At 69.1% G+C, this 21,398-nt stretch overlaps 2 protein-coding genes across 17 annotated transcripts in view; one reads left to right on the top strand and one right to left on the bottom strand.

The window, feature by feature from the left end:
- The window catches only part of PKD1 (polycystin 1, transient receptor potential channel interacting), a 44,321-nt gene extending 30,106 nt beyond the window's left edge, over positions 1-14,215 (top strand). The window contains exons 22-46 of one of the 2 annotated variants that reach the window (XM_062180603.1): positions 229-373; positions 488-1,108; positions 1,298-1,454; positions 1,569-1,821; positions 1,926-2,121; positions 5,480-5,650; positions 5,729-5,872; positions 5,945-6,155; positions 6,252-6,378; positions 7,093-7,209; positions 7,304-7,353; positions 7,464-7,648; positions 7,715-7,778; positions 10,097-10,206; positions 10,281-10,483; positions 10,568-10,762; positions 10,933-11,072; positions 11,161-11,273; positions 11,412-11,556; positions 11,643-11,768; positions 11,891-12,065; positions 12,224-12,514; positions 12,594-12,728; positions 12,816-13,127; positions 13,206-14,215. In XM_062180603.1, the coding sequence (XP_062036587.1) occupies positions 229-373; positions 488-1,108; positions 1,298-1,454; positions 1,569-1,821; positions 1,926-2,121; positions 5,480-5,650; positions 5,729-5,872; positions 5,945-6,155; positions 6,252-6,378; positions 7,093-7,209; positions 7,304-7,353; positions 7,464-7,648; positions 7,715-7,778; positions 10,097-10,206; positions 10,281-10,483; positions 10,568-10,762; positions 10,933-11,072; positions 11,161-11,273; positions 11,412-11,556; positions 11,643-11,768; positions 11,891-12,065; positions 12,224-12,514; positions 12,594-12,728; positions 12,816-13,127; positions 13,206-13,625 (4,806 nt within the window). In that variant the 3' untranslated portion in view covers positions 13,626-14,215. Of the gene's footprint in view, positions 1-228; positions 374-487; positions 1,109-1,297; positions 1,455-1,568; positions 1,822-1,925; positions 2,122-5,479; positions 5,651-5,728; positions 5,873-5,944; positions 6,156-6,251; positions 6,379-7,092; positions 7,210-7,303; positions 7,354-7,463; positions 7,649-7,714; positions 7,779-10,096; positions 10,207-10,280; positions 10,484-10,567; positions 10,763-10,932; positions 11,073-11,160; positions 11,274-11,411; positions 11,557-11,642; positions 11,769-11,890; positions 12,066-12,203; positions 12,515-12,593; positions 12,729-12,815; positions 13,128-13,205 lie in introns of those variants that run through there. The other variant, XM_062180604.1, reaches the window with a different exon arrangement.
- Positions 14,216-14,310: 95 nt separating this feature from the next.
- TSC2 (TSC complex subunit 2) overlaps positions 14,311-21,398 on the bottom strand; it is a 37,297-nt gene continuing 30,209 nt past the window's right edge. For 4 of the 15 annotated variants that reach the window (XM_062180605.1, XM_062180612.1, XM_062180609.1 and 1 more), the window contains 16 exons: positions 20,493-20,657; positions 20,219-20,374; positions 19,995-20,107; positions 19,408-19,620; positions 18,906-19,109; positions 18,408-18,476; positions 17,569-17,699; positions 16,795-17,300; positions 16,631-16,706; positions 16,456-16,542; positions 15,790-15,976; positions 15,448-15,587; positions 14,984-15,062; positions 14,807-14,898; positions 14,631-14,729; positions 14,311-14,553 (listed from right to left, as the gene is read on the bottom strand). In XM_062180605.1, coding sequence (XP_062036589.1) covers positions 14,383-14,553; positions 14,631-14,729; positions 14,807-14,898; positions 14,984-15,062; positions 15,448-15,587; positions 15,790-15,976; positions 16,456-16,542; positions 16,631-16,706; positions 16,795-17,300; positions 17,569-17,699; positions 18,408-18,476; positions 18,906-19,109; positions 19,408-19,620; positions 19,995-20,107; positions 20,219-20,374; positions 20,493-20,657 — 2,488 coding nt within the window. In that variant the 3' untranslated portion in view covers positions 14,311-14,382. The remainder of the gene's footprint in view (positions 14,554-14,630; positions 14,730-14,806; positions 14,899-14,983; positions 15,063-15,447; positions 15,588-15,789; positions 15,977-16,455; positions 16,543-16,630; positions 16,707-16,794; positions 17,301-17,568; positions 17,700-18,407; positions 18,477-18,905; positions 19,110-19,407; positions 19,621-19,994; positions 20,108-20,218; positions 20,375-20,492; positions 20,658-21,398) is intronic. The other 11 variants (XM_062180606.1, XM_062180613.1, XM_062180617.1 and 8 more) reach the window with 5 other exon arrangements.

Below are 21,398 nucleotides of genomic sequence, written 5' to 3'. Positions count from 1 at the left end.
GAGTGTGGCTGGGCCTCAGCACCCGCCTTGCCCTGGGTTGAGTGAAGAGGTGTCCTGGGGTGGCCGCTGCTCTGTGGCTCATGGGCCCCGGGAAAACTGGCTACTTGGTGTGGCTCGGAGCCCCGGCGGCGCTCTTGGCAGGGAGGCTGAGCTGGCCTGAGGGGTGGAGACGTGCGGCCTGGGCCCAGACCGCGAGGTGAGCGGGTGGACGCGGTGCTGGCTCTGCAGGTGTCGCGCAGGGAGCTGGTGTGTCGCTCCTGCCTGAAGGGGACCCTGCACAAGCTGGAGGGCATGATGCGTATCCTGCAGGCCGAGACCGCCCAGGGCACCGGCACGCCCACCGCCATCGCCGACAGCATCCTCAACATCACAGGTGTGGGGGCGTGGGCCCGGGCCCCTGCCTCCTCCTGTCCTCCCCTGCCCCTCCCCCCACCCTGCACTGGTCCTGCCCTGCCTCCCTGCCCCCCTGACCTCTGCCCATGTCCAGGTGACCTCATCCACCTGGCCAGCTTGGACGTGCAGGGCCCGCAGCTCTCGGAGCTGGGGGTGGAGCCGCCGGCCCTGATGGTGGCGTCCAAAGCCTACAACCTGTCGTCGGCCCTCTTGGGCATCCTCATGCGCTCCCGGGTGCTCAACGAGGAGCCGCTGACCCTGGCGGGCGAGGAGATCGTGGCCCAGGGCAAGCGCTCGGACCCGCGGAGCCTGCTGTGCTACGGCAGTGCCTCGGGCCCCGGCTGCCACTTCTCCATCCCCGAGGCCTTCAGCGGGGCCCTGGCGCCGCTCAGTGACGTGGTGCAGCTCATGTTCCTGGTGGACTCCAACCCCTTCCCGTTCGGCTACATCAGCAACTACACCGTGTCCACCAAAGTCGCGTCCATGGCCTTCCAGACCCAGGCCGGCACGCACATCCCCATCGAGCAGCTGGCCTCGGAGCACGCCATCACTGTCAAAGTGCCCAACAACTCGGACCGGGCCTCCTGGGGCCCCCACGCGCCCGTGGGCTCCGCCGTCATCCCGCCCCGGGCCTCGGTCAGCGCCGTGGTCGCCCTGGACAGCACCAACCCCGAGGCGGGCCTGCACCTGCAGCTCACGTACACGGTGCTGAATGGTGGGTGCCGCGAGTGGGCAGCGGTGGGCCTCCCCTCCCCCGCCTTGCCCCGGGGAGGGATGTGTTCCTGGCAGAAGCCGCCACCTGTGTCCTGGGGCCCTGGGGGGCCCTCTGCTCCCAGGACGCCCTGGGCCCTGTGGTGGGGGAGGGGTAGCCTGCGAGGGGGCTGACGCTGCCCTGCCCTCCCAGGCCGCTACCTGGCCGAGGAGCCGGAGCCGTACCTGGCCGCTTACCTGCACTCGGCGCCCCTTCCCAACGAGCACAACTGCTCGGCCAGCAGGAGAATCCGCCCGGAGCTGCTGCAGGGCGCGGACCACAGGCCCTACACCTTCTTCATCGCCCCCGGGTGAGCGGCTCCAGCCGGGGCGGCGGGCAGCGGGACGGGTGCCGTGAGCATGGTGCCTGGCGTGTGAGGCCGACGGCTGCCGGGGTCGGGCTGTGACGCCCCCTCTCTGTCCAGGACCGGAGCGCCCAGGGGCAGCTACTACCTGAACCTGACCAGTCACTTCCACTGGTCCGCGCTGGAGGTGTCCGTGGGCCTCTACACGTCCCTGTGCCAGTACTTCAGTGAGGAGGACATGGCGTGGAAGACGGAGGGGCTCGTGCCGCTGGAGGAGACCTCGCCCAGCCAGGCCGTGTGCCTCACCCGCCACCTCACGGCCTTCGGCGCCAGCCTGTTCGTGCCCCCCAGCCACGTGCACTTTATCTTCCCGGTGGGTCACCCTGTCCCACGGTCCCGGCCCACGGTGGAGGGGAGAGCTGTCGCTGGGTGCTGTTCCGGTGGGGGAGCGAGGACCCGACGGGCCTGTCCTCCCAGGAGCCGGCCGTGGGCGTGAACTACGTCATTGTGCTGACCTGTGCCGTGTGCCTGGTGGCCTACGCCGTCATGGCTGTGATCCTGCGCAAGCTGGACCAGCTGGACGTCAGCCGGGTCCGTGTCATCCCCTTCTGCGGGAAGAGGGGCCGCTTCAAGTACGAGATTCTGGTCAAGACCGGCTGGGGCAGAGGCTCAGGTGAGCGCGAGGACCGGGATCCACCCGCCCAGGCCCCGCCCCCGGCCCGTGCTGTCTGGCCACGCCCCTGAGCGGTGATGGTTGTGAAACCAGTGTGGGCCCAGCCAGCCCTGAGAGGCGGCTGCATGCCCCTCGCTCCTGAGAGGGCGTGACACCGTCAGCACAGGCGCCCTGGCTCCCAGAGCAGCCAGGGACCCACCGCCCCGGGCTGGGCCAGCCCTGCCGAAGCGGGCTTGACTGGCACATGGGCAGGCTGTTCTGGGAGCTGTGAAATTTGGCCAAGGCACCCACGTCTCCCACGTGCCGGTATGCCACGTGGCCCATGTGCCGTGTGCCACGTGGCCCATGTGCCGGTATGCCACGTCTCCCATGTGCCGATGTGCCACGTCTCCCATGTGCCGGTGTGCCACGTCTCCCATGTGCCGGTGTGCCATGTCTCCCATGTGCTGTGTGCCATGTGGCCCATGTGCCGGTATGCCACGTGGCCCATGTGCCGGTGTGCCATGTCTCCCATGTGCTGTGTGCCATGTCTCCCATGTGCCGGTATGCCACGTGGCCCATGTGCCGGTATGCCATGTCTCCCATGTGCTGTGTGCCATGTGGCCCATGTGCCGGTATGCCACGTGGCCCATGTGCTGGTGTGCCATGTCTCCCATGTGCCGGTGTGCCATGTCTCCCATGTGCCGGTGTGCCATGTCTCCCATGTGCTGTGTGCCTTGTGGCCCATGTGCTGGTATGCCATGTCTCCCATGTGCCGGTGTGCCATGTCTCCCATGTGCTGTGTGCCATGTCTCCCATGTGCCGGTATGCCACGTGGCCCATGTGCTGGTGTGCCATGTCTCCCATGTGCCGGTGTGCCATGTCTCCCATGTGCCGGTGTGCCATGTCTCCCATGTGCCGTGTGCCTTGTGGCCCATGTGCCGGTATGCCACGTCTCCCATGTGCCGGTGTGCCATGTCTCCCATGTGCCGGTGTGCCACGTCTCCCATGTGCCGGTGTGCCACGTCTCCCATGTGCCGGTGTGCCACGTCTCCCATGTGCCGGTGTGCCATGTCTCCCATGTGCCGGTGTGCCATGTCTCCCATGTGCCGTGTGCCTTGTGGCCCATGTGCTGGTATGCCATGTCTCCCATGTGCCGGTGTGCCTTGTGGCCCATGTGCCGTGTGCCTTGTGGCCCATGTGCCGGTATGCCACGTCTCCCATGTGCCGGTGTGCCACGTCTCCCATGTGCCGGTGTGCCACGTCTCCCATGTGCCGGTGTGCCACGTCTCCCATGTGCCGGTGTGCCATGTCTCCCATGTGCCGGTGTGCCATGTCTCCCATGTGCCGGTGTGCCACGTCTCCCATGTGCCGGTGTGCCACGTCTCCCATGTGCCGGTGTGCCACGTCTCCCATGTGCCGGTGTGCCATGTCTCCCATGTGCCGGTGTGCCACGTCTCCCATGTGCCGGTGTGCCATGTCTCCCATGTGCCGGTGTGCCATGTCTCCCATGTGCTGTGTGCCATGTCTCCCATGTGCCGGTGTGCCACGTCTCCCATGTGCCGGTGTGCCACGTCTCCCATGTGCCGGTGTGCCATGTGGCCCATGTGCTGGTGTGCCATGTCTCCCATGTGCTGGTGTGCCATGTCTCCCATGTGCCGTGTGCCATGTGGCCCATGTGCCGTGTGCCTTGTGGCCCGTGTGCCGGTATGCCACGTCTCCCATGTGCCGGTGTGCCTTGTGGCCCATGTGCCGGTGTGCCACGTCTCCCATGTGCCGGTGTGCCACGTCTCCCATGTGCCGGTGTGCCACGTCTCCCATGTGCCGGTGTGCCTTGTGGCCCATGTGCCTGGGCTCTGTACTTGGTTCTCTCCCGATTCCAGCATCCTGCAGCTGACAGGGGGCGGTTGTGTCCCTGCCTCCCACGTGGGCGGCCTGGACAGAGTCCCCTGGGGCCCAGCCCTGGCCCTCGTGAGCTCCTGGGGAGTGACCCTCGCGGTGGGAGCTTTTGATCTCTTTCAAGTTTAATTCCGAAACTAAAAGTCAACTAGCGTTGCTCACCAATACCCAGGGACGTGTGCCAGCACGGGGAACAGCGACTCAGCCGTGTGCGCGTGCGGGAGTGGGGCCGCCGACTCAGCCGTGTGTGCATGTGGGAGTGGGGGGCCGACAGCCGTGTGTGCATGTGGGAGTGGGGCCGCCGACTCAGCCGTGTGTGCATGTGGGAGTGGGGGCGCCGACAGCCGTGTGTGCACGTGGGGACTGTGTGGGAGTGGGGGGCCGACAGCCGTGTGTGCACGTGGGGACCTGTGTGGGAGTGGGGGCGCCGACAGCCGTGTGTGCACGTGGGGACCTGTGTGGGAGTGGGGGGCCGACAGCCGTGTGTGCACGTGGGGACCTGTGTGGGAGTGGGGGGCCGACAGCCGTGTGTGCACGTGGGGACTGTGTGGGAGTGGGGGGCCGACAGCCGTGTGTGCACGTGGGGACCTGTGTGGGAGTGGGGGCGCCGACAGCCGTGTGTGCACGTGGGGACCTGTGTGGGAGTGGGGGGCCGACAGCCGTGTGTGCACGTGGGGACCTGTGTGGGAGTGGGGGGCCGACAGCCGTGTGTGCACGTGGGGACTGTGTGGGAGTGGGGGGCCGACAGCCGTGTGTGCACGTGGGGACCTGTGTGGGAGTGGGGGCGCCGACAGCCGTGTGTGCACGTGGGGACCTGTGTGGGAGTGGGGGGCCGACAGCCGTGTGTGCACGTGGGGACCTGTGTGGGAGTGGGGGGCCGACAGCCGTGTGTGCACGTGGGGACTGTGTGGGAGTGGGGGGCCGACAGCCGTGTGTGCACGTGGGGACCTGTGTGGGAGTGGGGGCGCCGACAGCCGTGTGTGCACGTGGGGACCTGTGTGGGAGTGGGGGGCCGACAGCCGTGTGTGCACGTGGGGACCTGTGTGGGAGTGGGGGCGCCGACAGCCGTGTGTGCACGTGGGGACTGTGTGGGAGTGGGGGCGCCGACAGCCGTGTGTGCACGTGGGGACTGTGTGGGAGTGGGGGGCCGACAGCCGTGTGTGCACGTGGGGACTGTGTGGGAGTGGGGGCGCCAGGCCTCCCCTGGTTTCCACTGCCGACACCTCCTGTGGGCTTCTCCCAAGGAGAGGCGGCCACACAGCCGCACCCCACCCACCCCGGCGGGAGCGGTCTGGCGGCGGTGCCTGGCGAGCCGCCTCGGGCACACAGCTCTGGTCAGCGCCCCGGCACCTGTGATGGAGCCCGTCGAAGGGGCTGCTGTCTATTTAACATGGAAGTGGCTGCAGGCAGTGTTGGTGAGCACTGGGCCAAGCAGACCGCCTGACGTGGCGAGGGAGGGCTCACAGCCGGCATCCCCCAGGCACCACGGCCCACGTGGGCATCATGCTGTACGGGGCGGACAGCCGGAGCGGCCACCGGCACCTGGACGGGGACAGAGCCTTCCACCGCAACAGCCTGGACATCTTCCAGATCGCCACGCCGCACAGCCTGGGCAGCGTGTGGAAAATCCGCGTGTGGCATGACAACAAAGGTGTGTGCTGGGAGCCCCCGCTGGCCCGCTGGCCCGCCGGCCTGACCTGGGCCCTGACCTCGGCCTTCGCCCCTGCAGGGCTCAGCCCCGCCTGGTTCCTGCAACACGTCATTGTCCGGGACCTGCAGAGCGCCCGCAGCACCGTCTTCCTGGTCAACGACTGGCTGTCGGTGGAGACAGAGGCCAACGGGGGCCTGGTGGAGAAGGAGGTGCTGGCGGCGAGTAAGGCCGGGCCGCCGGCGGGGGCGGGAGGGGGGCGGCGGCCGCGCCTGCTGCAGCCACGCCTCTCCCCAGGTGACGCGGCCCTGTGGCAGTTCCGGCGCCTCCTGGTGGCCGAGCTGCAGCGTGGGTTCTTCGACAAGCACATCTGGCTGTCCATCTGGGACCGGCCACCTCGCAGCCGCTTCACCCGTGTGCAGAGGGCCACCTGCTGTGTCCTCCTAGTCTGCCTGTTCCTGGGGGCCAACGCCGTGTGGTACGGGGCCGTGGGGGACACTGCCTACAGGTTGGTGCCTGCGGGCGCAGGTGGCTCCCCTCTGCCCAGCCCGGCTCCTCCCGCCCCTCCCGGCCTACCCTGGCCCGGGTCTCTCCTGCTGTCCAGCACAGGGCCTGTGTCCAGGGTGGTGCCGCTGAGCGTCAGCACGGTTGCCGTCGGCCTGGTCTCCAGTGTCATCGTGTACCCCGTGTACCTGCTCATCCTCTTCCTCTTCCGCATGTCCCGGAGCAAGGTGGGCGGGGGCTGCACTGCCCGCCGAGGTGGACGGACCCAGACACGGGAGGAGGGGCCCCCGTGCTCGCTGGGGGAGGCGGGGAGCAGCCGCTCAGTGGGAGCCCAGCAGAGCAGGATTGGGCCGGTCGCTGGGCAGGAGGCCTGGGCCCCCAGCAGGTTTGTGGCGGTGAAGAGGTTGGATCCGTGACCCGAGGAGTTTAATTTTTTTCAAAGATTTATGTATTTATTTGAAAGTTACAGAGAGGCAGAGAGAGAGAGAGAGAGAGGTCTTCCTGTCCACTGGTTCACTTCCTAGATGGCTACAATGGCCGGAGCTGTGCTGATCCGGAACCAGGAGCCTCCTCCAGGTCTCCCATGCAGGTGCAGGGCCCAAGGACTCGGGCCATCTTCTACTGCTTTCCCAGGCCACAGCAGAGCTGGATGGGAAGAGGAGCAGCCGGGACTTGAACCAGCGCCCACATGGGATGCCGGCCCTGCAGGCAGCAGCTTTACTCGCTGTGCTACAGCATCAGCCTGCTTAATTTTAACCAAACCAAAACACCTCAGTTACAGCAGCCACATCTCCAGTGCTCAGTGCCACCACGTGGGCAGGAGCTGCCGTAATGGACAGGGTAGACAACCACGTCTGACCAATCTAGAACATTCTCTCAGGACAGGGGTGAGCACGCCCAGCACGGGAGGCGGCTCCTTGTTCCTCTGCCCTGTCCTGCAGGTGGCTGGAGGCCCAGGCCTCCTGGCGGCCGGCCAGCCGGTACTGGATGCGGACAGCTGCCTGGACTCGTCCGTGCTGGACAGTGCCTTGCTCACACTCGCCGGTCTGCGGGCTGAGGTGCGGGCTGGGGCGGGGCAAGGAACGGGCTGGGGCGGCAGGGGCCGGCTGCCCGGGCCAGCCAGACTTGGAAGCGCTCTCTGCTTTTCCACAGGCCTTTGCCGGACCAGTGAAAAGTGACTCGTTTCTGGATGATGCGAGCAGGTGGGGCTCCCTGGAGGAGCGTGAGCCCTGGGGGAGAGCTGCTGGGGAGTCGTGTGGGGGTGTGTGTGGGCCTGCCCAGCCCCCCAGCTGACCCTGCATGTCACCTACAGCCTGGGGTGCTGGCCATCCAGCGAGGGGACCTTCAGTTGGCCAGACCTGCTCAGTGACTCATCCATCGTGGGCAGCACCCTGCAGCGGTTGGCAAGGGCGCGCACCGGCCATGTGCCGGGCCCCGAGGAGGATGGCGTCTCCCTGGTCAGCCCCTGCTCCCCTGCCAAGTACCTGTCAGCAGCAGGTGAGTGGGGGCGGCGAGAGGGGAGGCCCAGAGCCGGGCCCGCCTCACGTGTCCTGTCCCCTCTAGACGCAGGGGGCAGCCTGACCCCCGCCCAGGACACACGGGTGGACACTGACCTGCTGGCTGGCTTGTAAGTGTGCTCCGGGGCCTTGGAGGGAGGGGCAGCCGGGAGCCCGGGGCAGGGCCTCACCCAGCTCTGGAACCTGCGCTGTGGGGAGGCGGCCCGGGCAGGGGGCCGAGGGCCATAGGAGGCAGGGGGTTCCCACCCCTTCTCAGAGCAGCGGGAAGTCGTGGGCAGGCTGGCTCCTAAGTCCTTGTGATGATTTGCATTTTTTTAAAAGATTGATTTATTTGCTTGAAGGTCAGAGTTACACAGAGAGAGAGAGAGGGAGAGAGAGAGAGAGAGGTCTTCCATCCGCTGGTTCACTCCCCAGTTGGCCACAATGGCCGGAGCTGTGCTGATCTGAAGCCAGGAGCCAGGAGCTTCTTCCCGGTCTCCCACATGGGTGCAGGGGCCCAAGGACTTGGGTCAACCTCTGCTGCTCTCCCAGACCACAGCAGAGAGCTGGATGGGAAGTGGAGCAGCGGGACTAGAACTGACACCCATATGGAATGCCGGCACTGCAGGTGACGGCTTTACCTGCTACGCCACAGTGCCAGCCCCATGCATTTTTAAGAATTTCCGTTTTCTTGAGGGGCTGTTTTCTAATTTAGCAGCATATTTTTATACAATTACCTTTTTTGTTAAAGATTTGTTTTATCTCTTTGAAAGGCAGAGTTGGGGGTGGGGGAGGGACAGAGGTCTTCCGTCCACTGGTTCAATCCCCAAATGGCCATAATGGCCAGGACTGGGCCAGGCCAAAGTCAGGAGCCAGACACGCCATGCGGGTCTCCCTCGTGGGCGGCAGGGCCCCAGGAGCTCTGGGCCGTGTTCTGGTCTCCCGGGTCTCCCTCGTGGGCGGCAGGGCCCCAGGAGCTCTGGGCCGTGTTCTGGTCTCCCGGGTCTCCCTCGTGGGCGGCAGGGCCCCAGGAGCTCTGGGCCGTGTTCTGGTCTCCCGGGTCTCCCTCGTGGGCGGCAGGGCCCCAGGAGCTCTGGGCCGTGTTCTGGTCTCCCGGGTGCATGAGCAGGGCGCTGCATCAGGAGCGGGGCAGCTAGGACTTGACCTGGCGCCGATGTGGGTTGGCGGCGTCACGGGCAGCAGCTTCCCCACTGCAGACCCTGGACGCTAGGCCTCTTCTCGAAGAAGCTGCCCCCAGCTTAGCAGATGCAAAATCCACCCCCTGCGAGTCCCCGTGACCCTCCGCGCTCTGCCAGAAACCTCGCTCTCGGGGTGGCCGTGGCGGCTCAGGCCCAGCGAGCGGCTGCCCCGGGCCCTGCTGCTGGCCGCCCAAGACACAAGGCCAGGGGTCACTGTGACCCTCGTCTGTATCATCTCCCAGGGGCTTGCAAGGTCCTCGTCACTCAGAGCTGGCCGTGCTCCTGTGTCTGCAGCTGCCGCCGCCCGGGTCCCCTGCTCCTCTGTCCCCACCTCCTGTGTCCCCTCCTCCTGTGTCTGTCCCCACCTCCTGTGTCCCCACCTGCTCCTCTGTCCCCATCTCCTGTGTCCCCGCCTGCTCCTCTGTCCCCACCTCCTGTGTCCCCTCCTCCTGTGTCTGTCCCCACCTCCTGTGTCCCCGCTCATGTCCCCACCTGCTCCTCTGTCCCCACCTCCTGTGTCCCCACCTGCTCCTCTGTCCCCTCCTCCTGTGTCCCCACCCATGTCCCCACCTGCTCCTCTGTCCCCTCCTCCCCCTGCGTCCCCGCCTGCTCCAGCCGTGTCATCTCCTGCCTGGACCGTCCCTGGCCTCCCCCGCAGGTGCCCCCCCCCGGAGGCAGTCTGTCCGTCTGTCTGTCCGTCTGTCCGTCTTTGCTCTCTTGCTGCTGAGTCCAGTGGGAAGCCGTCCTCAGCTCTGGTGCTGGGTTTGCAACGGTGTAGCCAGCTCAGAAAGACCAGGGGCCCCAGCAGGGAGTGAGTGCATCCACGTGTGTGGTGTAGACACTCGGGGGGGTGGGTCCTGACAGGAAGTGCTCACCGTCCGGGTCAGCTACTTTTACACCCAGAAAAGTCAGTTTGGAGGAAGGAAGTCCCGCCCACTCATCCGCTGATTCCCCCTCCCGCCTCGGCAGAAAGCCGGGAGTGACAGCGAGCCGGCGGCTCCCCCGGGCGCAGGTGCAGCCATGGGCTGGCTCCACCTGCTTGTTCCTCCCCGTTCACCTCCACGCTGCCTCCCGTGGCAGCACTGGACTGAGCAGGGCCAGGGGGCCTTCAGTCGGCCTGCACACGGGAGGGAGGGAGGTGGGCCAGGCCACGGCACACGGCCTCCGTGTTGCACGTGCGCAGGTGGGGAGGCGGCGTGGTCGGGCCGGGGGCCCAAGGGAGGCGACACTGAGCCCTGGCTGTGCCTCAGGTCCCCTGCCGAGAAGACGGAGGCGTTGCCGCTGCAGAGGCTGGAGAAGCGGCCGCCCAGCCCGGACGCGGCCCGGGAACAGCGCCCGGCGGCTCCGCTCCCCAGGGCAGGTGCGCGTGGGTCCTGGGCGCCTTCCTGGCCCTTGCCTTTGGCTCACCTGCCAGTCACGTCTCTGCTTCTCCAGGCCTGAGCCAGGGTCTGCGGAGGCGACTGCTGCCGGCCTGGTGTGCACCCCTAGCCCACGGGCTCAGCCTGCTCCTGGTGGCCGTGGCCGTGGGCATCTCGGGGTGGCTCGGTGCCGGCTTCCCCCCGAGCGTCAGTGTCATGTGGCTCCTGTCCAGCAGCTCCAGCTTCCTGGCCTCGTTCCTCGGCTGGGAGCCACTCAAGGTGAGCGGGCCGCGGCTGCCGCGGCTGCCGGGGCCGCCGGCCTCTGGCGCCTGCTGGCGGCTCTGACGCCACCCCTGCCCCCAGGTCCTGCTGGAAGCCCTGTACTTCTCACTGGTGGCCAAGCGGCTGCACCCTGACGAGGACGACAGCCTGGTGGAGAGCCCGGCCGTGACGCCCGTGAGCGAGCGCGTGCCCCGCGTGCGCCCTCCCCACGGCTTCGCGCTCTTCCTGGCCAAAGAGGAAGCCCGCAAGGTCAAGAGGCTGCACGGCATGCTGCGGGTGAGTGCCGCACCCCTGCCCGTCCGAGCCTGTGTGCCGAGCCCCGGCCGCCCCGCCCCGCCCGAGCCTGCCCAGCTGCTGCTGCCTTGTCTCCCTCAGGGGCTTGTGTCTGCCCAAGGTGGGGGCAGCGCCGGGTGCCGTGGGGCTGACCGCAGGGCCCCTGTCCCCAGAGCCTCCTGGTATACATGCTTTTCCTGCTGGTGACACTGCTGGCCAACTACGGGGACGCCTCCGCCCACGGCCACGCGTATCGCCTGCAGAGCGCCATCAAGCAGGAGCTGGACAGTGGGGCCTTCCTGGCCATCGGCCGGTAGGGATGGGCTGGGGGCCTGGACAGCCGGTGCCCACCCAGGTGGGGGAGCCGGGCGCTGGGCGCTGACTCCGTGTCCGGGGTGCAGGTCTGAGGAGTTCTGGCCGTGGGTGTCTCACGTGCTGCTCCCCTACGTGCACGGGAACCGGTCCAGCCCCGAGCTGGGGCCGCTGCGGCTGCGGCAGGTGCGGCTGCAGGAAGGTGAGCTGCCGCGGCCCCCACCCCGCCCCGCCCCTTCCCTGGCGCTCGGAAACCCGAGGGGACGCTGGTGCCCGCTCTGGGTTGGGGGGCGGCAGCCGGGGCACGTGGGGCTGTGACCCTCCCCGGCCTGCCTTCCAGCACTCTGCCCGGACGCCCGCAGCGTGGGGCTGCACCGGTGCGCGGCCGCGGGGGGCTTCAGCACCAGCGACTTCGGCGTGGGCTGGGAGAGCGCAGCCCCCAACGGCTCGGCCGCCTGGGCCTACTCCGCACCTGACCTGCTGGGGTGAGCAGCGGGGGTCCCCGGCATCCCTCGGGTGTGGGCCCTGGCTCCACCTGCCCCGGCTCCACCTGCCCCGGCTCCTCCTCCAGCACCTGGTCCTGGGGCCACTGCGCCGTGTACGACAGCGGGGGCTACGTGCAGGAGCTGGGCCTGAGCCTGGAGGAGAGCCGCGCGCGGCTGGGCTTCTTACGGCTGCACAACTGGCTGGACAACAGGTGGGCCCCCGCCCCCGCCCCGCCGCCCCCCGGGGCCCGCCCCTGCTGACCCCCCCCCCCCGGGCCCGCCCCTGCTGACCCCCCCCCCCGGGCCCGCCCCTGCTGACCCGGCCTCTGTGCAGGAGCCGCGCCGTGTTTGTGGAGCTCACGCGCTACAGCCCGGCCGTAGGGCTGCACGCTGCCGTCACCCTGCGCCTCGAGTTCCCCGCGGCCGGCCGCGCCCTGGCTGCGCTCAGCGTGCGCCCGTTCGCGCTGCGGCGCCTCAGCGCGGGCCTGTCGCTGCCTCTGCTCACCTCGGTGAGACCCGCCCCACCCCCAGCGCTCGCCCCGCCCACGACCCCGCCCACCCCGCGCGGACTCCGCCCCTCAGTGGCCTGCCCCAGCGCCCGACCCCGCCCCAGCGCCGACCCCGCCCTCCGCTCGCCCCGCCCCCAGCGCTGACCCCGCCCCCGCAGGTGTGCCTGCTGCTGTTCGCGCTCTACTTCTCGGTGGCCGAGGCGCACGCCTGGCGCAAGGAGGGGCGCGCGCGCGCAGTGCGGCCCGGGGCCTGGGCCAGGTGGCTGCTGGTGGCACTGACGGCGGCCACGGGACTGGTGCGTCTGGCTCAGCTGGGCGCCGCTGACCGCCAGTGGGCCCTCTTCGTGCGCGGCCGCCTGCGCCGCTTCATCAGCTTCGACCAGGTGGCGCAGCTGAGCGCCGCGGCGCGGGGCCTGGCCGCCTCGCTGCTCTTCCTGCTCTCGGTCAAGGTGCGCGCCCGGCCGCGGCGGGGCGGGGCGGCGTTGGGGCGGGCAGGGCGCGGCCCGGCCTCACACACCCTGCCCGCAGGCGGCCCAGCAGCTGCGCTTCGTGCGCCAGTGGTCCATTTTCGGCAAGACGCTGTGCCGGGCCCTGCCGGAGCTCGCGGGAGCCACCTTGGGCCTGGCCGTGCTGGGCGTGGCCTACACGCAGCTGGCCGTGCTGGTAGGTGCGGGCTGGGGGGTGGTGCGGGCGGCCGGGCGGGGCCCGCGAGGTCCTCACTCCTGCTCTCCCCCCCCCCCCCCCCCGCAGCTCGTGTCGTCTTGCGCACAGTCCCTTCGGAGCGCAGCGGGCGCCCTCTTGGTGCTGTGCCCCGGGGCTGGGGCCGGGGCGCCCTCGCTGTGCCCCGCCGAGGCCTGGAACCTGGCCCCGCTGCTGTGCGTGGGGCTCTGGGCCCTGCGGCTGTGGGGCGCGCTGAGACTGGGGGCCGTCGTCCTGCGCTGGCGCTACCACGGGCTGCGGGGCGAGCTGTACCGGCCGGCCTGGGAGCCGCAGGACTACGAGATGGTGGAGCTGCTGCTGCGCAGGCTGCGCCTCTGGCTGGGCGTCAGCAAGGTCAAGGAGGTGGGTACGGCCCAGTGGGGGGGAGAGGGACGCGCCCTGGGCGCAGCCGGACTGACCGAGCCCCTGTGCCGCCCCCAGTTCCGCCACAAAGTCCGCTTCGAGGGGATGGAGCCGCTGCCCTCCCGCTCGTCCAGGGGCTCCAAGTCCTCCCCGGACGCGCGCCCGCCCAGCGCCAGCTCCGAAGCCTCCCATCCCTCCACCTCCTCCAGCCAGCTGGACGCACTGAGCACCGGCCTGGGCCGCCCGGGGGCCCGGGGTGAGCCGGAGCCCTCCCGGCTGCACCTGGTGTTCGAGGCCCTGCTCGCCCAGTTTGACCGGCTCAACCAGGCCACCGAGGACGTGTTCCGGCTGGAGCAGCAGCTGCAGAGCCTCCGCGGCCGCGGGCTCCCGCCCCTCCCTCCCCCACAGCCCGCCCGGGCCAGCCGGGGCAGGGACGGGCTTCCAGGCCCCCGCAGGACCTCCCTCCGGGCCAACAAGGTCCACCCCAGCAGCACTTAGCCCCTGGGCCAGGGGCACCGCTCAGTATTACCTTCTGCCGCCTGCGCGGGCTGTGTGGAGCAGTGAGCGCCTGCACTTTACAGAGGTCCTGCCCGCCGCGCGCGGGAGGGCACAGCAGTATTGGACTGGGTGAGTGCCCGCCTCTGACATGCTAATTTATTGCCCACGTACGTCCTCAGGTCCAGCGGGCTGGGCCCGGCTCCCGGGCGGGGGCGAGGGCTGGCCTGCACTTCCTGTTGCCTCCCCTAAGTTATTGGCTGTGGGCCCTGCGCAGGGCCCTCCTCGGCTGCCACCTGTCAGTAATTTATACGGTGTCGAATGTGTGTATTTTTGTATGTCACTATTGTCCACTAGGGCAGTGGGGGCCATGGCTGCCTCTTGGATCCGAGTCTGGCCCTGGGCAGGTGCTGGACAGTGATGGCCGACACTGCTGTGCCCCCAGACCTGCTGGTGTCAGGCCTGGGTGACAAGCAGCACGAGGCCCCGGGAAGGGGAGGGGGCCTGGACACAGTACCTCCCAGGGTGGTCATGGGAAGACCCCTCCCTGGGGCTGGCTCCCAGGGCTGGGCAGGGGGTGTGTGACCAGGGGAGAGGTGTGACGCCCCTTGAGAAAGTGCAGCCCAGAGGCTCCTGGCGACAGCTGCCCCCCCACCCCACCCCCAAGGCAGACAAAGTCAAATAAAGAAGCTGGCTGACTGCTCCGTGCGTCTGTCTCGGCACCCGCCGAGCCGCTTTATTCATTGTGCTGGGCCCGGCCTCACACGAACTCCGTGAAGTCATCCACGGAGGAGAGGAGGCGCTTGCGCTGGCCTGTCTCGTAGGGGGGCGCCGGCTCGGCCGGGGCCTGAGCTGGGGCCTTGGTGTGGGCGGGCGTGTGCGTGTGCAGCACCGGCAGGCCGGAGTTGGAGTACTGGGCCGCTTCGCGGATCTGGGGCAAGGGGAGATGGACGCTGCAGCCGCAACCCTGGGTCCCGCCCCGCCCCGGGGAGGCCCTGTCCCCCCTACCCGCTGGCGCAGCCGCTTGATGTGCCGCAGCCGGGCGATCCACTTGGAGGGGTAGATGTCGGTGGGGTTGGAGCGGCTGTGGTGCACCTGCGAGGCCATCTGGGGGCGGAGGACGGCCTGAGCCCCCGGCTGGAGGCACCGTGGCCACCCTCCCCCCAGACACTGCCCCCACTCACGTTGGCATGCAGGGCCATCTGGCGGGCCACGAACGGGAGGTTGCGGTCAGACACGATCTTGGCCATGCTGGTGTCCACCAGGCCTTCCATGTCTGGGGAGAGCGTGCGCTCAGCGGGGGCTGGCGTCCACCAGGCCCCCCACGTCTGGGCGCGCCGTGGGTGCGGGGTCTGGCCCACCTTTCCTGCACTGCAAGGACACAAGGTTGCACTCGTAGTCCAGCGGCGTGATGATCACGTGCACGAAGTTGAACTGGCCCTGCCCAGACCAGAGGTGGGCGGTCACCGACGGGCAGCACCGCCCACTGCCTTTGCACCCACGCTTCTCCCTGACACGGCCAAGACGCCGTGACGGGGCTCCAGCCACGCGCCCCCAGGCCCCCCACAGACCCCCTCAGCCCCTGTGCCCACCGCAGAGGGGACAAGCACTGCCCCGGCTGGTCCCCTGAGCCTGCCTGCTGCCCACATGACCCCTTACCCAGGACATGCGGGGGACTGGGGTCACCAGTAGTGGTGAGACGGGAACCAGGGAGGGGCTCAGCCAGGCCATGGGGCACAGGAGCCATTCGGAGGCAACACCAAGGCCACAGCCACGCCTGCAGGAGGCACAGGCTCGTGCTCCAGGGGACAGGGGCTGCCCTCACTCTGATGGTGCCCAGCTTGAAGTCCTCGCCGGAATCGTTGTAGACGATGGAGACGAAGTCGTTGCCCAGGTGGCGCTTCTTGTCACAGCGGTGCTTGTCCACATCCTTGGTGGGCATCAGGGTGGCGATATGGAAGACGGCTGCGGGGCAGGCAAGGCCAGCGTGGGTGGGGCAGCCGGGCAGGGGCTCCGCCACGCCCCCGGACCCCTCCCCAGGCACCCCTCTCTAGCCCTGCCCCCACCCCCGCACTGTCCTGGCTGGCGGGTCCTCCCCTGGAAGCAGAGCCGCCATGCTGACCGGTGCCCCGGCCTGCCTCGGGCCCCAGGTGCCCTGGACAGTGACCTTGCATGATGTCGTCGTGCCAGCAGTAGGTGAACTGGCCGTCCTCGCCGCACACGTCCAGGCCGCCCAGGTACACCTTGTCCGGCTGGCAGTCCTTGAGCTCGATGAGCTTGCCGAGCCCGGTCAGGAACTCCGCGTAGCGGTAGGAGCCGTGCTCGTTGGACAGGATGGCGAGCTCGCTATTGCTCTGCAGACAGAGAGCACGGGGCCCACGTGGCCGCCAGGGGTCCGCAGGCCTCCTCTGGGCCGGCGTCACTGCCGCCCCCACTCAGGGCACAGCCACTTCACTCCAGAGCTGCCGCTGGCATCACTCCCATTAACCTCATGTGCTCTGCCACCCAGAGCCCCCACCAGGACGCCCATCTGCGGGAACCACCATGGCCACCCCATCGGGTCTGCCAACAGCAGCCAGGCGCTGCTTCCAGAGCCTGCTCAGAACCACCCAGGGCTCCAGCCCGCCTGCCCCTCTAGACCCGCCCCGGGGCTCTGCACGTGCCACTCCTCCACAGAGGCCCACGTCAGCGGCACCTCCACACGCCTGCCCCGTCCTCACCGCCTGTCTGAAGGAGGGCCCTGGGGCTCAGGGTCGTGCGTGGCTGCCTCACGGGAAGGGTGAGGGCCTGGACCCCACCCGCCCTGCGGCCCAGGCTCCCCCCACAGCCTCACCTGGCCCTCTCCCACGTACAGCACGGCGATCTTGTGCGTGTCGTAGGACGGAATCTGGTCCAGGAGCTGCACCGAGCGCTCGAAGGACTGCAGCCAGAGAGTCCGCCTGAGCCCAGGGCAGAGGCGGCCCCCGCCCCCGTGCAGCCCCCAGGCCGCCAGGGCCACGGGCGCATACCTCGTTGGGCAGCAGGATGGGCTTGTTGGAGTCGTCGCCAAAGAAGGGGGAGTGGTAGAGCTGCAGGAACACGAAGCTGCAGCGAGAGGGGACGCAGCGTGGGGCGCGGGCAGTGCCGGCCACACCAGCTCTGCCAGGGGTGCCCAGGGCCCAAGCTCCCACACCTGGGGTTGATGCCGGGCACTTTCTCGGCATTGGTGGCCGCGGCTCTGCTCTTGAAGGTGTCCCTCTCCACCCTGTCTGCCCGCCGGCCCCTGCGCGACGGGGCGGAGTCGGAGATGGTATATCCTCGGGGCCGGAGGCCGCCGGGCGAGCGGGGCGAGCCGGAGGCCAGGGCACCCTCAGGCTGTGCTGGGCCCAGGCCCTGGGGCTCCTGGTCAGCGGCTGCCCAGGCAGCACCGTCTCCATCCAGAAGCCCCGACTGTGACCGGGCCTTGGCCTCCGGACTGAGCCGGCCCACGTCCGCCTTGTCCCCGGGGTCCCCGAGGATGTCCTGCAGGGTCTGCAGCTCAGGAGAGGAGCTGGACTTGCTCAGGGGCTGCGAGGGCTGGAAGGACAGGTCCACCGAGGGCCGGCCGCCCGCAGAGGACACGGCCCGCTCGATGGGGACGCCCGCAGCAGCCAGGTCCTCTGCGTGGAACTTCTCCTCCTGGCTAGACGCTGAGGACGACTGGAAGGGGCCGCCCGGGGAGAGCCCTGGTCAGGCCAGCAGGGCCCCCGCCCCCACCCCCACCACAGCCCCTCCCTCGCTGGGCACCCCACCCCAGCTCAGAGCCCCACACCGATCCGTGGACACCTGGCGATCCCCAGAAGGGCGCCAAGGACCCCAGGCTGCCGTGTGGGACGCCACTTCTCAGAGCAGCGGGGACACACCGAGTGCAGAGCAAGCTGGGGCCCGCGGGGAGGCGTGGGTAGAGGCCCCGCCCCTCCTCACTCACCCTGCTGTAGGCATGGGCACGCCCGCAGTGCCCCTGGTCCTCCAGCTCTGGGGGCTCCGCCAGCCCGGAGGCCTCTCCTGCACTGCCCTCCTCCAGCACCACTGCCGAGTCTGGGGGGAGCACACGGGCGGCTGGGGCCAGGCCGAGCCCGGGGCACGCGGTCATCGCGCCAGCCTTCCCTCCCAGAGGAGCAGCTGCACAGAGGCTGCCGCGGCCAGGGCGACCCCGACACAGGTCACTGCTGCTCGGGCGCTGGGGCCTCCGTGAGGCACAAACCCCACCTGAGGCCTCAGCCCAGGCAGCGCAGCGCACCGGCCCTCGGGCACCACGCAAATGCCGACGGGGTCCCCCCTACGTGCACACAGGCTCGGGACCCGTTCCTGACAGCAGAGCTCGCCTCCAAATCCAAGCCAGGCCACAGCCCGGCACGCCAGAGGGGGCGCAACGTCCCAAAGCAGTGCATCCATGCCAGCGTCCAGGGCGCGGGGGAGAAGCGGCACTGGGGGGGAGCAGCCCGCGCCCCGCCCCTGCGGACAGGGTGGAAGCAGCCCAGAGTGGGGCTCACGGGACAAGGCGGGGAGCGAGGCAAGGGCAGCTGCCACCCACCAGCACCTGCGGCGTGGCCAGTGTCACCAAAGACTAGGGGCCACCCCAAGCCCGAGACCTCAAGAGGAGGCTAGGTACGGCTCGCCAACGGAGCTCAGAGCTCAGCCACGGAGGCGCTGTGTCCAAGGAGCTGGGGCTGGCAAAGCAGGGGCCAGGTCCCCGTGTGGGTCAGGGCCGGCCCCGGGGCAGAGCGGGCTCGCAGCAAGCACCGCGCTCCTGAGACGCACGAGTACCTGCCCAGGAAATGCTCCTGTGCAGCTTCCCTTGGCAACTGGACGGGCACAGGGAGGAGAGAGAGGCCACTGCAAGGGAAAGCCCGCACGCAGCCGGCTCAGCGCGAGCCTGCGCAGCCCAGCTCGGGCGCCACCCGAGCCTGCCAGACCCAGCCTGGAGAGGAGAGAGGGGCCAGCGGCGTCCCGGCCAGCGGGCGGGCTCCTGGCTCAGACTCGGGAGAGGCAGGACCTCCCCACTCCTCCAAGCATCCTGGGCCTCCCAGGAGGCTCCACGCTGGCCCCAGGGGGGGGCGGCCGACAGGCAGGCTTGGGCATCCCAACCGAAACCCAAGCGGGACCCACGGCAGCCGGCGGCCAGCACCGAAGGCCACCCCTGGCGCCCCCCAGTGGGCAGCTGCAGCTACGGGAGGGTGAGAGCCAGTTTCCAAATGTCGGCCACAGCATGGCGTCCTCCCTGGCAGACCGTTGGGAGACCTGGAGTGGGGGGTCCTCGCCCACCTGTGTTAGAGCGAGGGAGAGGAGGGGGCCTGGCTGTGCTGGCGGCCGGCACGGACAGCGACTTGTACAGGGCGGTGTCGCGATGCTCCTTGAAGCGCTCGGCCGCCATGAGGGCATTGGACAGCTCCTGCAGGGGCATGTTGTTGATGTCGGACGAGAAGGGGCTCAGCGGGTTCTCCAGGCTCATCAGCCAGCTCGTGTTCCCTGGGGAGCGGGCAGCGGCCTCAGGAACCTCCACCCCCAGACAGCCCCCCCAAGCCTGGCAGACTGGCTCCAGGCCCAGGCCCAGCACCTGGCACCCACCACACCCACAGCACCTCCTGGGCGGGGGCTCTGCTCTGAGGGCCAAGGTACAGCCCCCCTCCAAGTTCATGTGCTCAAGCCCTAACCCCCAGGACCCCAGGATGGGGAAGACAGGACCTTAGAAGGGAGGCCCCCCGCCCACCTCTGCAAGCTTAGTTTAAAGCCGCCTCCCAGAAGCCCCTGAGACCACTCTGCGTACCTGTGGGCCTGCGGACCAAGATTTCAGCCCAGCCCTGGGTCAGCAGAGGCACGTAGGCGGCCAGGTTCGTCCTCTCCTGCGCTGGACCCTGGGTGCCTGCTGAAGCCCTGTCAGGCTTCGCAGACGGTGCAGCCTGTGTTCCCGGAGCAGACGGGCTGCCTGGGAAGTGGGAGGTCGGTGGGTCCAGGGCACCAACCCGAAGGCCGTGGCCTCCTGAGGAGAAGGGTGGGAGGCAGATGACCCCACCTGCCAGGGACAGAGCTGCCACCGCAGAACTGGCCGCTCCGCCCAAGGCCGTGGCGGCACTGGCCGGGCTGGCTGGCCTCCGCAGGCCCAGGGCAGTGGGAGGGGCCCCAGACCTGCCCCCAGCCGGACCACGGCCCAGCTAAGCGTGCCCAGAAGAGCTCCAGGCAAAGCTGGGCCAAGGCAAACAGGAAGCACTGGCGCTGAGGGGCTCCGTGGAGGCGCTGCCCCACCCTCGCAGCCTGAGGGGCCCCCCCCCCACTTCGGCTCTCCTGAACCGCAGGAGGACAGAAGCAGGTGGTGGGTGCTGGGCGCCTACATGAGACCATGGAGCTGAGGCTCACCCGACATGGAACGGATGCGGTCCCGGGCCCCACGGGACACCTGCTGCCCAGCCTGGGACTCCAGCTTGGCCGGCGCCTCCTTTGTCTGTCTCAAGTGCACGCCAGCGTCAGAGCTGGGGACAGAAGGGCCCAGGCACAGGGTGAGGGAGTCCCCCAGGGCTGCCAGGTGCAGAGCCCCGCGGGCTGGGCTCAGACAGCCAGTGAGGGAGGGGAGGGGTGGTCACCTCAACTCTGGGCCGCCGCCCTGCAGCTCCCCGGAATCCAGGCCCAGCAGGGACCGGGTCCCAGTCCCCACGCTTGTCGTCACCGTAACAAGCTTGTTCCCCACCAGCCAGGTTTTGGTCCTGCCGCCGGCCAGGAGGAACTCTCCCACGGGAGACCTGAAAGCACAGGACGGCCGTGCTGGTGCCCGGGGCTCCCAGACGGGGAGGGCCAGCCCGACCACCCTCGCTGCCCCGTGGAGACCGAGCGTGGCCTCGCTCTGCAGCGGGCGCCTACCTCTTGGGCACGGCCGTGAAGTTGGAGAACACGTATCGGGCCATCATGTCCAGACAGGTTTCTGTGAGCTCCAGGTGGAGATTTCTCAAGCTGTCGTCAGCCTGGGCCATGGAGTTCTCGTCTGCGGACCCCAGGCTGGCGCTGGTGAGAGACGTCTGGATCCTGCTGGAGGAGGGGCCGTGGCCAGGCTCAGGGCACGAGGCAGGGGTGGGCGGAGCCACCTACCACCAGGGCTAAAGCTCAACACATGCACAACTGGGAGGGCCTCGCTCAGGACCCCACGGGGGCGGGCCTGGCTGGCACAGACGCAGGGGACCCGCCTGGTGGCGAAGACCCCAGTCTCCTGGCTGCAGCACGACAGGATGTCCCCTCAACCAGAGCCCACAGGAGCTAGGGCAGGGTGGCGGCAGAGGCTCCCGGAGCCAGGACGGACGGAGATTGCATTCTGCCCACAGGGCCACCGCCCACCCCCTCAGCCTGGACCCGCTGTACTCTCGGGCCGAGGGAAGGGCTTCCGTGGGTTTGATCCGGACACGCCTGCACAGCCCCCTGCGGCACTCGCTCGTGATGAAGAACCCGCCGGGAACAGCTGGGAGGGCCCCGACGGTCCCTCCCCCATCTCCCAGCCCACCACACCCAGCAGCCACCAGGCATCACCAGGAGCTGGGTCTGAGGCCGGCTGAGCACACAGATGCTGGGGTGGCCTGGATGGGCAGGGACGGCCCACGGGCAGGCAGGCGGCAGCAGAGAAGCCGGCACCTGAGAACCTTCACCTGCACCCACCCCAGCTGGTGGCACCAAGCAGGGCTGGTGCCCTAGGCCCCGGCCCAGCCCTCAGGGGTCCTGGGTTGCTCCAGGCTGGCCCCACTCCTCAGCCTACAGAAAAGCCCCTTGTTCCTTCAGCTG

The sequence above is a fragment of the Lepus europaeus genome, chromosome 21 (assembly GCF_033115175.1).
Source record: "Lepus europaeus isolate LE1 chromosome 21, mLepTim1.pri, whole genome shotgun sequence".
NCBI lineage: Eukaryota > Metazoa > Chordata > Mammalia > Lagomorpha > Leporidae > Lepus > Lepus europaeus.
The sequence above is the reverse complement of the archived record's forward strand: the minus strand, read 5'-3'. Positions and strand labels throughout refer to the sequence as shown.